Source organism: Ahaetulla prasina, chromosome 10, assembly GCF_028640845.1.
Source record: "Ahaetulla prasina isolate Xishuangbanna chromosome 10, ASM2864084v1, whole genome shotgun sequence".
In the NCBI taxonomy this organism is placed as follows: Eukaryota; Metazoa; Chordata; class Lepidosauria; order Squamata; family Colubridae; genus Ahaetulla; species Ahaetulla prasina.
In genome coordinates, this window is record NC_080548.1 from 12956033 (window position 1) to 12968538 (window position 12506).

At 39.9% G+C, this 12506-nt stretch overlaps 1 protein-coding gene across 1 annotated transcript in view; it reads right to left on the reverse strand.

Annotated features, from left to right (window-relative positions):
* RUNX3 (RUNX family transcription factor 3) overlaps positions 1-12506 on the reverse strand; it is a 126503-nt gene that overhangs the window by 102722 nt on the left and 11275 nt on the right. Inside the window, exon 2 of the mRNA XM_058195973.1 lies at positions 6819-6975. Within this exon, the coding sequence (XP_058051956.1) occupies positions 6819-6975 (157 nt within the window). The remainder of the gene's footprint in view (positions 1-6818; positions 6976-12506) is intronic.

Consider the following 12506-nt stretch of genomic DNA (forward strand, 5'->3'; position numbering starts at 1 on the left):
TTCTAGGAGCCATAGTAGTACAGTGGTTAGAATGCAGAATGCAGACAAACTCTGCCCACAACCCTGGAGTTTGATCCTGACCAGCTCAAGGTTGACTCAGCCTCTCCTCTTTCCTCAGTCGGTTAAAATGAGGACCCAGATTGTTGGGGGCAATATGCTGACATTTGTAAACCGCTCAGAGTGTTGTAAAGCACTGTGAAGCGGTCTATAAATTTAAGTGCTATTGCTATTGCTAAATGAATGGTGATCAGGTGAGGACTATCTGCCTTCCATTGAGGACCTGTATAGTGCACGAATCAAGAAGAGGGCCGTGAAAATATTTACAGATCCCTCGCATCCTGGACATAAACTGTTTCAACTCCTACCCTCAAAACGACGCTATAGAGCACTGCACACCAGAACAACTAGACACAAGAACAGTTTTTCCAAGGCCATCACTCTGCTAAACAAATAATTCCCTCAACACTGTCAGACTATTTACTGAATCTGCACTACTATTAATCGTTTCATAGTTCCCATCACCAATCTCTTTCCACTTAGGACTGTATGACTGTAACTTTGTTGCTGGCAATCCTTATGATTTATATTGATATATTGACCATCAATTGTGTTGTAAATGTTGTACCTTGATGAACGTATCTTTTCTTTTATGTACACTGAGAGCATATGCACCAAGACAAATTCCTTGTGTGTCCAATCACACTTGGTCAATAAAAAAATTCTATTCTATTCTATTCTATTCTATTCTATTAATATTGGTTCTATGGGTGTGGCTTGGTGGGCGTGGCATGGCTTGGTGAGCGTGGCAGAGGAAGGATACTATAAAATCTCCATTCCCACCCCACTCCAGGGGAAGGTTACTGCAAAATCCCCATTTCCTCCCGATCAGCTGGGATTTGGGAGGCAGAGAATAGACGGGGGCGGGGCCAGTTAGAATTTTTACTACCAGTTCTCCGAACTACTAAAAATTTCTGCTACTGGTTCTCCAGAACTGGTCAGAACCTGCTGAAACCCATCTCTGGTTCCAGGATAAAAAGATCATAGCTACAGTAGGGGCCAAAATTGTGGAAACCTTTTGGGAAAAGTGTATTTTTGAGGTTTGATGGCTAATAACACCAGTTTTTGGGGGGAATTTCAAGATAATCATATTCCACTGCTGGAATGGCCTGGGAATAGCCCAAGGCCTTAACCCAATTGAAAATCTATGGAGCTGACTCAAGAAACTTGTTAGTCAGAAGCAACCCAGCAATAAAACCAAGTTAATAGAAACAATCCTTCAATCTTGGTTTCACATTAGAACAGCTGCAGAACTAAAAGACTTGGTTCACTCCATGGGAAGACGTTTTAAGGCCGTAATTCATGCTAAAGGTTACCCAACTAAGTATTAACTGACATGGTGATCATTTCTGTATATCTTATTTTTTCTATGGTGATAATTTTTGTATATCTTGTTTTTTTTACGTGTTTCACTTTTCTTCTTTATACTGTAACTGCTATTCTAATAGCAAATCCTCCATAAAAGTTGTTGCATTACATTCTTGATTAAATAATCTTTCCATTGATATATAACTTTATGGTACTACTCAAAACAAAACAAAAAGTGGTGTTATTAGCTAGCTTTAGAAAATACACTTTTCCCAAAAGGTTTCCACAATTTTGGCCACTGGTGTAGAAGAAGAGAAGGTTTCAAATCTCAGTCCAGGATCCGACTTCAGCATGGAAGGAGTTAATTAACAGAAGGATGAATGCATTTAAATATGCAGCTCATACAGTCCCATTTCCAATCCAAAATATTCCATCCAGAAGGAGGGGGGAGAACCTCAATCATTACCAATTCTGCTTAAAATAAAACCTGTCCCATGTATGAAAATATTTTAATGAGCTTTATAGAGGTTTGATCAAAAGCTTGCCTGCAACAGAAGACAAAGACGTTTCCCCCACCACCCACCATCCCTGCAGCCACTTTTCTAAGCTTGGTGCAAGTCGAGGAGAGAAGAATTGAAATCAAAGGAGTCAAGACTACTGTAATTTCTCAGCCCAGACATGGAGACCCAAGTGGGGGCTCCTAATAAATTCAAGAGTCAAGATCGGATTGAGCTGAGTTCACGTTCGGAATTCTGTGTAAAGCGGATGGGGAAAAAAAGAAGGGGGAGGAGGAGGAGGGAGGAGACTTAAGCAAATAATTGAGTACAGAAATGAAAGCTTAATTCATAAAAGCAAAACATTTTCCATTCATCAACCTGCAAGCAGTTAAATGCGGGTGGGGGCAGCAGTTTGAAAGAAAAAAGGCCGCCTGCCATTTGGGGAAAAGATCCAGCAGGGAAACGGAAACGCAGAAAAGAATGTAAACTAGTTGGGTTTCACAGAGCGCAACAAGTAAACAGTTATTCCACGCAAATCGTTTGTAAGATCATTTGTCGAAAAGCCCCAGAAATCCTTTTTTCACAATTCCTGCATGAGGGATTCAACATTTGGGGGATGGGGGGAGAAGGCCAGCAGGCCACCATGAGACCTGGAGTGCCTGCCACATTTCGCAGAAAGAATGCATGCTAAAGACGGTGGTTGGGTTGCAAAGAAGATTGAATTAAAGTCACCCTAAGCCCATTTTGACCCAACGATTCTTGTTTTATTCACTGATCATTTTATAGAGTCTACATGTCAGAGTTGACTTGGTGTGTGTGTGTGTGTGTGTGTGTGTGTGTGTGTGTGTACCAAAAGTCAAGATGATAGCTGCAAAAGTGGAATTGAAACTCCATGTTCAACTGTAAACCACACGTACACAAACATAATGGGTGAGTTTCATCAGAAAACAAAATTGTAGCATAGGATTGAACTGTGGCATCCTTGATGGTTTCTGAACTTGGAGGTTTTCTTGCAGAAGTTTCATTACCAAGCTAGGTAACATCATCAGTGCCTTAGTTGTGCATTGATCAATGCACCATCACAATGCACTGATGACGTTACCCTAATTTGGTAATGAAACGTTTGCGAGAAAACCACCAAGCTCAGAGACCCCACAGGTGAGTTTCAATCACACCTATATGGCTATTATCATTATTATTTTTTTCTGTCCATACCTCATTCCTTGCTCAAACTGGTCCAAGGCTGTTTCCTACGAATGCACAGAGGCATAACCATTGGTTTAGATTGCTAAAGATTCAGGAGACTGTTATGAAAACAGTCAGCTGCAATTTCCCCAGGATCCATGATGAAACCTGGCTGGATCTTATACAATATAAAGTCTCCTCCTAACAGGAATGAATGAATTGCATCGACAATGTTGCATGGTCTAAATTGGATCTCAATATGAAAGAGTTCTGTTGTTGGAATACATATACACTTTTCATCTCATTTTCAGCTCAGTAAATCCAGCTGAAAGAAACTATGTAAGAATTATGCTTGGACAAGAATTCCTTTCATTTTTCAGCATTTATCCAAAGAAGAGAATATTTGTAGCTCCAGGTTGAACTGTGGGGTCTTCGGTGTTCTCTGAGCTTGATGGTTTCCTTGCAGATGTTTCATTACCAAACTAGTGTTGGAAGAAATATCCATCTGGGTTCAGTTCCAAGTGGGGACAAAGACACTGGAAACATGGAGGCTGCTTGGAAAGATGGTTTAATGGTGGTCAGGATCACATGGCTTGAGTTCCTGAACAGAAAAGGGATGAGATCCTGTGTGCTCCCTGGCTTTATGCTTTTTCTGAGCTTTGAACTTTCTGGGGCACAAGAAGAGTACCCTGATTGGCTGTCAGACTCCCAGGGGGTGGGGGTCTTAGCTAGTCTTGCTGGCTGATGTAATCTTCCCAGGTGCCATGTGGTGAGTTTCAGTTGCTAGATGGGTTCTATTATGATGCAGATGATGGCCCATTGACAAAGGTGAGGGGTGGCAGGAAGTTGCAGGGAGCTGCTTTGTCTTTAAAACATGTTTCTCCATTTCTCATCCAGGGAAATATATTCTGCCTTTTTAAATATTTTCTAAAATATTTCATTCTTCTAGGAGGGGGGTGGGTGCTAAATTCCTACACTAGGCAACAACATCAGTATACCACCAAGCTCAGAGAACACCAAGTACCTTTATACAAAGTGTGATAAAAGGCTGGGGATACCAGTGGCTAAGACACTGAGCTTGTCGATCAGAAAGGTTGGCAGTTCGGCGGTTCGAATCCCTAATACAGGTCTCCTGGGTGAGCAGGGGGCTGGACTAGATGACTACTGTAGGGTTACTGTATGGTCTAAATCCCAACACACTTTCCATGTACACTGCACCACAAACTGGAATAGTTTCTATTTCATAAAAAAAATAGCAAGTTTAGCTCAGGGGCAACACTTTAGCCCAGTGTTTCTCCAACTGAACAACTTTAAGAAGTGTGGATTTCAACTCTCAGAATTCCCCCAGACAGCCTGGCTGGCTGGAGAATTATGGGAAGTGAAGTCCACACATCTTAAAGTTGCCAAGTTTGAGAGACGCTGGCTTAGACATACACCCCACAGCGAACAGAAGCCAGAAAATGAAAGAGAGAGGGCCAAGTCAAGATGAACTGTAATTTAGGGTTAATCAAAATGAAAGCAATTAAACACAATGAAAGCCATTACTACTCCCTGTTATTTTGTAATTAAGCGTTAAATGTTACAATTCAGCAGAAATATTTGGAGAAGCTTTAAAATCATCTACAAAGGATTGAGGGGGAGACCTACAACCGTGGGACTATCGTTTATACGGTTGAAGTTTACAGCTACCGATGTTTCCTTCCAGAGCTTCATATGCACAAACACAAAGCCTAGAACACATTTCAAACACCTTACACAGGTAGTCCTGGACCTAATGACATTTGTTTAGTGACCACTTGAAGTTACAACAGCAATGAAAAAGGTGACTTATGACCAGTGGTCGGTTTCAAATTCTTTTAACTACCGGTTCTGTGGGTGTGGCTTGGTGGGCATGGCAGGGGAAGGATACTGTAAAATCTCCATTACCATCCCACTCCAGGGGAAGGATACTGCAAAATCCCCATTTCCTCCTGATCAGCTGGGACTTTGGAGGCAGAGAATAGATGGGGAGGCCCCAGTCAGAATTTTTACTACTGGTTCTCCGAACTATTCAAAATTTCCGCTACCGGTTTTCCAGAACTGGTCAGAACCTGCTGAAACCCACCTCTGCTTATGACCATTTTTCACACTTGCGACCACTGCAGCATCTCCATGGTCACGTGATCAAAATTCAGACGCTTGGCAACTGGCACGTATTTATGACAGTTGCAGTGTCCTGGTGTGTGTGTGTGTGTGTGTGTGTGTGTGTGTGTGTGTGATGTGATAACCTTTTGCAACCTTCTGACAAGCAAAGTCAATGAAGAAGCCAGATTTACTTAACAATCGCGTGAATAATCTAACAACACAGGGATTCACTTAACAACCATGGTAAGAAAGGTCCTAAAATGGAGCAAAAGTCACTAAGCAACTATCTTGCTTAGCAACAGAAATGTTGGGCTGAGTTTTGGTCAAGGACTACCTGTATCTCAATTTTACAATAGAGAACATATTCTCTATATCGGGGTCTCCAACCTTGGCAACTTTGAGACTTGTGGACTTCAACTCCCAGAGTTCCTCAGCCACCAAAGCTGGCTGAGGAACTCTGGGAGTTGAAGTCCACATGTCTTAAAGTTGCCAAGGTTGGAGACCTCTGCTCTATATAGTAACAGAATATTCTCCTTTATTAATAGAGAACATGTGGATGTGGGCACACGGGCACACACACACACACAGAGAGAGAGAGAGAGAGAGAGAGAGAGAGAGAGAGAGAGGAGAGAGAGAGAGAGATGCCTTCATTCTGGCTTTAAATACAGATCTGCCCCAGGAGAATGGGAATGTTAGGGAAAGAGTTAGAGGTTAGAGAACTACACACCATTTATTTTATTTTATTTTATTTTATTTTTATTTTTTTATTTTGTCGAGTACATATTAGATAATATATATAAGTATAAGCATGAACTGAATACATAAAATGAATACAATTAAAGGGAACATTAGGATAGGGACGGTGGGCACGCTGGTTCTCTTATGCACGCCCCTTACAGACCTCTTAGGAATGGGGTGAGGTCAACAGTAGACAGTCTAAGGTTAAAGTTTTGGGGGTTTCGGGTGAGACCACAGAGTCTGGTAATGCATTCCAGGCATCAACAACTCTGTTACTGAAGTCATATTTTCTGCAATCGAGATTGGAGCAGTTCACTTTAAGTTTGAATCTATTGTGTGCTTGTGTATTGTTGCGGTTGAAGCTGAAGTAGTCATTGACAGGTAGGACATTGTAGCAGATGATTTTATGAGCTATGCTCAGGTCATACCGAAGGCGGCGTAGTTCTAAATTTTCTAAACTCAGAATTTCAAGACTGGTGGCATAAGGTATTTTGTTGCGAGCAGAGGAGGAGAGGACTCTTTTTGTGAAATATTTCTGGACGCGCTCAATTGTATTAATGTCCGATATGCAATGTGGGTTCCAAACAGATGAGCTGTATTCAAGAATTGATCTAGCAAATGTTTTGTATGCTCTGGTTAGTAGTGTAATCTTACCAGAGAAGAAGCTATCCAAGATTAGGTTTACAACTCTTAATGCCTTTTTGGCGATGTTGTTACAGTGGGCTTTGTCACTTAGATCATTTGATATGAGTACTCCAGGGTCCTTAACAGAGTGAGGGTCATCTACAAGGTCATGTCCACCTAACTTGTATTTTGTGTTCTGATTCTTTTTGCCAGTGTGTAAGACAGAGCATTTGTTGGTTGAGATTTGGAGTTTAACCATAAGCTTAAACTCCTTTAACTCCTTACCTCGGCCACTCCGTCCGACAAAGCGAAGGTCATTGAACCTGGCCACCTGATTCTTCATTACAGCCGAAGCATTCCGAAGTTCAGCCGAATAGTTCTCATCATTACCAGCCATAACCGTTACCACCGTCCCATCAGGAACATCCCCAAGGGATACCACCTAGAAGGAATCAAAGGTAGCATTTAGAATTATTCTAAATAATGGTGAAAATAGAGGTCAAACCAGAATTTTTCTTATTGGGCATGATGGATGGCAAATACAATAAAAAATGTAACCTACTTAACATTGCCTATATTAACCGCGGCAAGATTAGCATTTGCTCAGAAATGGAAGTGTAAAGAAATACCCTCAGAAGAAGAAGCAATAAGCAAAATTTACAACTCTGCAGCGATGGACAGACTTACTTTAGAACACAAAGACAAAAGCGAATCAAGGTACTATGAGGTCTGGAGTAAATTCTATGACTGGCTTGATAGGAGGAAGAATACCAAAACCAAGAGATAATGAATGTCTGGAAATGTATATATCAACGTATATTGTACTTGTGAGGGTATATTAGGTTTATATTAGGAGACCCGTACGCTCACACAGAGAGGGCCTTCTCAGGGTGCCGTCCACCAAGCAATGTCGGTTGGCGGCCCCCAGGGGAAGGGCCTTCTCTGTGGGAGCTCCTACGCTTTGGAATGAACTTCCCCCTGGTTTACGTCAAGTGCCTGATCTTCGGACTTTTCGCCGTGAGCTGAAAACGCACCTATTTATTCAAGCGGGACTGGATTAAAATTTTATTGGGGTTATTTATATTTTTAGATTTTAAATTGTTTTAAATTTTTCGGCCACATCATAATATGTTCCTTTTAAATTTCTTTTAATTTATATACAGTGTATTTTTACTTGGCTGTACACCGCCCTGAGTCCTTCGGGAGAAGGGCGGTATAAAAATCGAAATAAATAAATAAATAAAATATGTATAGAGTTGTAGGGGCAGAAGTAATATAGTATATACTTGATATATAAGGAATTAGCAGATAGGTAAATTTGTATATAGACTGAGGAATATATGATATAGTAACTTGAACTTGACGTAAATGTTAGAAACCAGAGACATAGAGCAATGTCCATTGTTTTTGTTTGTTTTTAAAACCAATACATTTTTTCTAAATAAAAAAAGGAATTATTAATTAATTTAAACTGTCCATTAAACAGCATGAGTTGTAACCATTTCAAGGGACATTTTGGAGCCAGGGCTAAACACTATTTAACATGGGCAGGGTAGGTGTGAGTGTGGGTGGAGGGCACATCCAGTTCTCTTGGGTGAGACCCAAATTGCAATCCTATAGATTAGAATCTTTGAACCACAGGGCTGGAAGGGACCTCTAAAGGTCTCCCAGTCAAGGGGTCTCCAACCTTGGCAACTTTAAGACTTGTGGACTTCAACTCCCAGAATTCCTCAGCTACGAAGGTGGCTCGGTGGCTAAGGCGCTGAGCTTGTCGATCAGAAAGGTCCGCAGTTCGGCAGTTCGAATCCCTAGCATAGGTCTCTTGCGTGAGCAGGGGGTTGGACTAGATGACCTCCAAGGTCCCTTCCAACTCTGTTACTGTCGCTTAAGTGTTAAAGTTGCCAAGACTGGAGAGCCCTGTTCTAGTCCAATCCCCTGCTCAAGGCAGAAGCTTTTTACCATCCCAGTCAAATGGTTGTTCAAAGAAAGACTAAACACCACTTAAGGCTGCAGTTCTAAACCTTGGCCTTCCCATCATCCGGATATATTGGCATTATAATTTGCAGGGCTCCCTATTCACATAACCACAGAAGAAGTAAGTCAACAGGGTTTACTTCTGAGAAACTAAGATGGTATTAGATTGTTATTGGGGGACGTAAAAATTGCAGAATTTGATTTGGGAAACTTGGACATGAACGGATTGAAATGTAATATAAACTTGGAATGGAAACATCCATTGGTATTTACACTTTCCACCGTTATTCTGGATATGTTTTCATTTAGAGGATATGTTTTCATGTATTTCTTTGATGCATTATTTATGACTGCAATTTCTACACCGCTCAGTTGAAAAAAAAGAAAAAAAAATCCCCCAAAACACAGAAAACAAACTTTGTGTTTACTTATTCAGACACTGAGGAAGTATACATTTAGAAATGTCTTCCCTTCTCTTTTCCTTTTTTGTTTTGAAAAATCATTTAGATAAATATTTTTAAAAAGCGATTCAGTGCATTTAAATGTTCTCACGATCAGAATCAGGAATCAGACATAACAAAAAGTTATTAAATTAATATATTACCCGACTACCCACAACTCTGGGTGGAATTACTTAAGAATGAGTAAAAACAAACTGGGGTAGGAATGAAATTGTATTGTCTATTACTAATTTTAAGGACAACCTTCTTCTCAGAGTGAAGCATACACATAAGATCATCTCACGCAAAAGAATTATTTTATGGTGGCTGCTAAGCCTAGTCAGCTTTCGACATTAACAACAAAAACGGGTTGTGTACTGACCATATTTCTCTCACTGCTCTGGTATTCTTTTACACATATTCTTTATATGGTTCTACATTAGGGGTCTTCAGACTTGGCAGCTTTAAGACTTGTGGACTTCAACTTCCAGAATTCTCCAGCCAGCTATGCTATGCTGGCTGGAGAATTCTGGGGGTTGAAGTCCACAAGCCTTAAAGCCGCCAAGTTTGAAGACCTCTGTTCTGAATGTTTGTCTTTTTGTACAGCATTGTAAGAGCTTTCCTTTGAATGAAAAACCGGGTTAACATTATACAAAGAAAAGAAAAGTAAAGAAGAGAAGAGAAGAGAAGAGAAGAGAAGAGAAGAGAAGAGAAGAGAAGAGAAGAGAAGAGAAAAGAAAAGAAAAGAGAAAAGAAACCACTCTGAATGAACTTCACATAACAGAATAATAGAATTAGAAGGGACTTGGGAGGTCTTCTAATCCAATCACATGCTCAAACAGGAAGCTCTATATACTATTTCAGACAGATGGCTATCCAATCTCTTATTAAAAATCTCCAGCGTTGGAGCACCTACAACTTCTGGAGTCAAGCCATTTAACTGATTAATTGTTCTAACTTTTAGGCACAGAATAAAATTATAATACAGTCCATTATTACTAATATTTTCTAAGCTCTTGAAAAAGGCAAGGAGCTGCTCATCCAATTCTACAGAGGAATTATTGAGTCTGTCATTTGCACCTCTATAACTGTCTGGTTCGGTTCTGCAGCCCAACAAGAAAAACACAGACTTCAGAGGATAATTAGAACTGCAGAAAAAATAATTGCTACCAACTTGCCTTCCATTGAGGACCTGTATACTGCACGAATCAAGAAGAGGGCCGTGAAAATATTTGCAGATCCCTCGCATCCTGCACATAAACTGTTTCAACTCCTACCCTCAAAACGACGCTATAGAGCACTGCACACCAGAACAACTAGACACAAGAACAGTTTTTTCCCGAAGGCCATCACTCTGCTAAACAAATAATTCCCTCAACACTATTTACTGAATCTGCACTACTATTAATCGTTTCATAGTTCCCATCACCAATCTCTTTCCACTTTCCACTTTCCACTTATGACTGTATGACTATAACTTGTTGCTGGCAATCCTTATGATTTATATTGATATATTGATCATCAATTGTGTTGTAAATGTTGTACCTTGATGAACGTATCTTTTCTTTTATGTACCCTGAGAGCATATGCACCAAGACAAATTCCTTGTGTGTCCAATCACACTTGGCCAGTAAAATTCTATTCTATTCTATTCTATTCTATTACGTATCAGCCTAAAATACAGACATACAGACATCCAAAAAGTTAAGTCTAGTGAAATTCACACACACACACACACACACACACAGAGTAAATGTTAAGATATTACATCTACATTCAGTAATCACTTCAATTATTATTTCACAGGTTGTATTAATTGAAATCGAAGGAACTTCAAGTCAATATTTTAGATTAGCATTCAAAAAAACAGTTTTTAAACCACTGATTTAATAGCGGTTCCGTATTACTACTTTTAAATCACTGTTAATGCAGGGTGATTTACTAAATAAGATCAAGCAAGGTGTGTAGCGTTGCCTCATTCTTGCAACTAAGTCATGTGACATATTTGCTTTGTTGTAAATGTTGTGCAGGGTTTAATTTCTCCAGTAGATCTCAAAATATTCCAAGATCACAGCTTCCCCGTGGTAACTTCCCTATGTAACTATCTGCCATTGTCTAAGAAACACGTAATAAAAATACTTGTAGTTGAACACATCTGAGAGTCATCAGGTTAGAGATGAGTTGCTATTTTTTTAAACTGGTAACCATAGAAGTTACAGTGATTGGCTACAGCAAAGGGTTCTTGGGACATTTTTATAAAGTTTAAAAAGTTATTGCGTGAGACAAAGCTGTTTATTTTTATCAGGGTAAAAGGAGATGCTTCAATTGGCTGGCTGGAACTGAAATATCTTTCGTAGGAATGATTCCAATGATTTTCTAGAAAAATGTCCATTAAGACCAAGCATCTTTCAGAAGACAAAGCTTTTGACAAGTTGGGTATTATAAGAGTTAAAGTAGAAGGAGAGATTCGTTATAGAGATGAATTGTTGATTATTTCATTGTTTAATTAAAACTCCATAGCTTGTGGACTTTTAGAGAGATTATATTAAAAAGGTAAAGGCTCCCCTCGCACGTATGTGCTAGTCGTTCCTGACTCTAGGAGGCCGTGCTCATCTCCGTTTCAAAGCTTAAGAGCCAGCGTTGTCCGAAGATGTCTCCATGGTCATGTGGCCGGCATGACTAAACACCAAAGGCGCATGGAACGTTGTTCCCTTCCCACCAAAGGTGGTCCCTATTTTTCTACTTGCATTTTTTACGTGCTTTCGAACTGCTAGGTTGGCAGAAGCTGGGACAAGTCACAGGAGCTCACCATGTTATGCAGCACTAGGGATTTGATTATATTAGACCCCAATAATAATTTTAAAAAATGATATACTCTTTCAGGTCAATATTTCCTTTTTAAAAAAACCAAGCAAAACTGATAATGTCTTTACCAGGACCACACCTTACATCTGGAAAAAAGGTATCCACTTTTGACAGATTGCAACCTCTCCTCCCTCTAACTCTAAAGCAGGGGTCTCCAACCTTCGCAACTTTAAGCCTGGAGGACTGGGGGATTATGGGAGTTATGGGCTTAAAGTTGCCAAGGTTGGAGACCTCTGCTCTAAAGCATGCTGGGCTGGGGGATTCTGGGAGTTGAAGTCCATACATTTTTAAGTTGCCAAGTTTAGAAATGTTGCACTATGGGAATCTGAAGATATCCTTTTTATCTCTATCCAGAAATGAATGCATAAGGTTATACCAATGGAAACTAACCCTAGTAAGCTGGGGCTGCGACCTTGAGGGATAAATCTGATGCGACTTTGAAAAATAGGAATGCAATGGCTTTCTTGCTAATTATGTCTCAGTGTTGGGAATATCTGGAAACTCTATTTGTAATTCATTAATATTAATAGTTTTTTTTCAACCACTTGATTAAAAATATTGGTAAAATTAGGATAATGAATTAGAGTTTAAATGAGAGTTTATATTTATTATGTTAACGGGAAAATGAATGTTGTCAATTCTCATGCTTTTTGGAAATTATGAGCCACTTTTGATCCTTTGTCTTTCTTCTTTT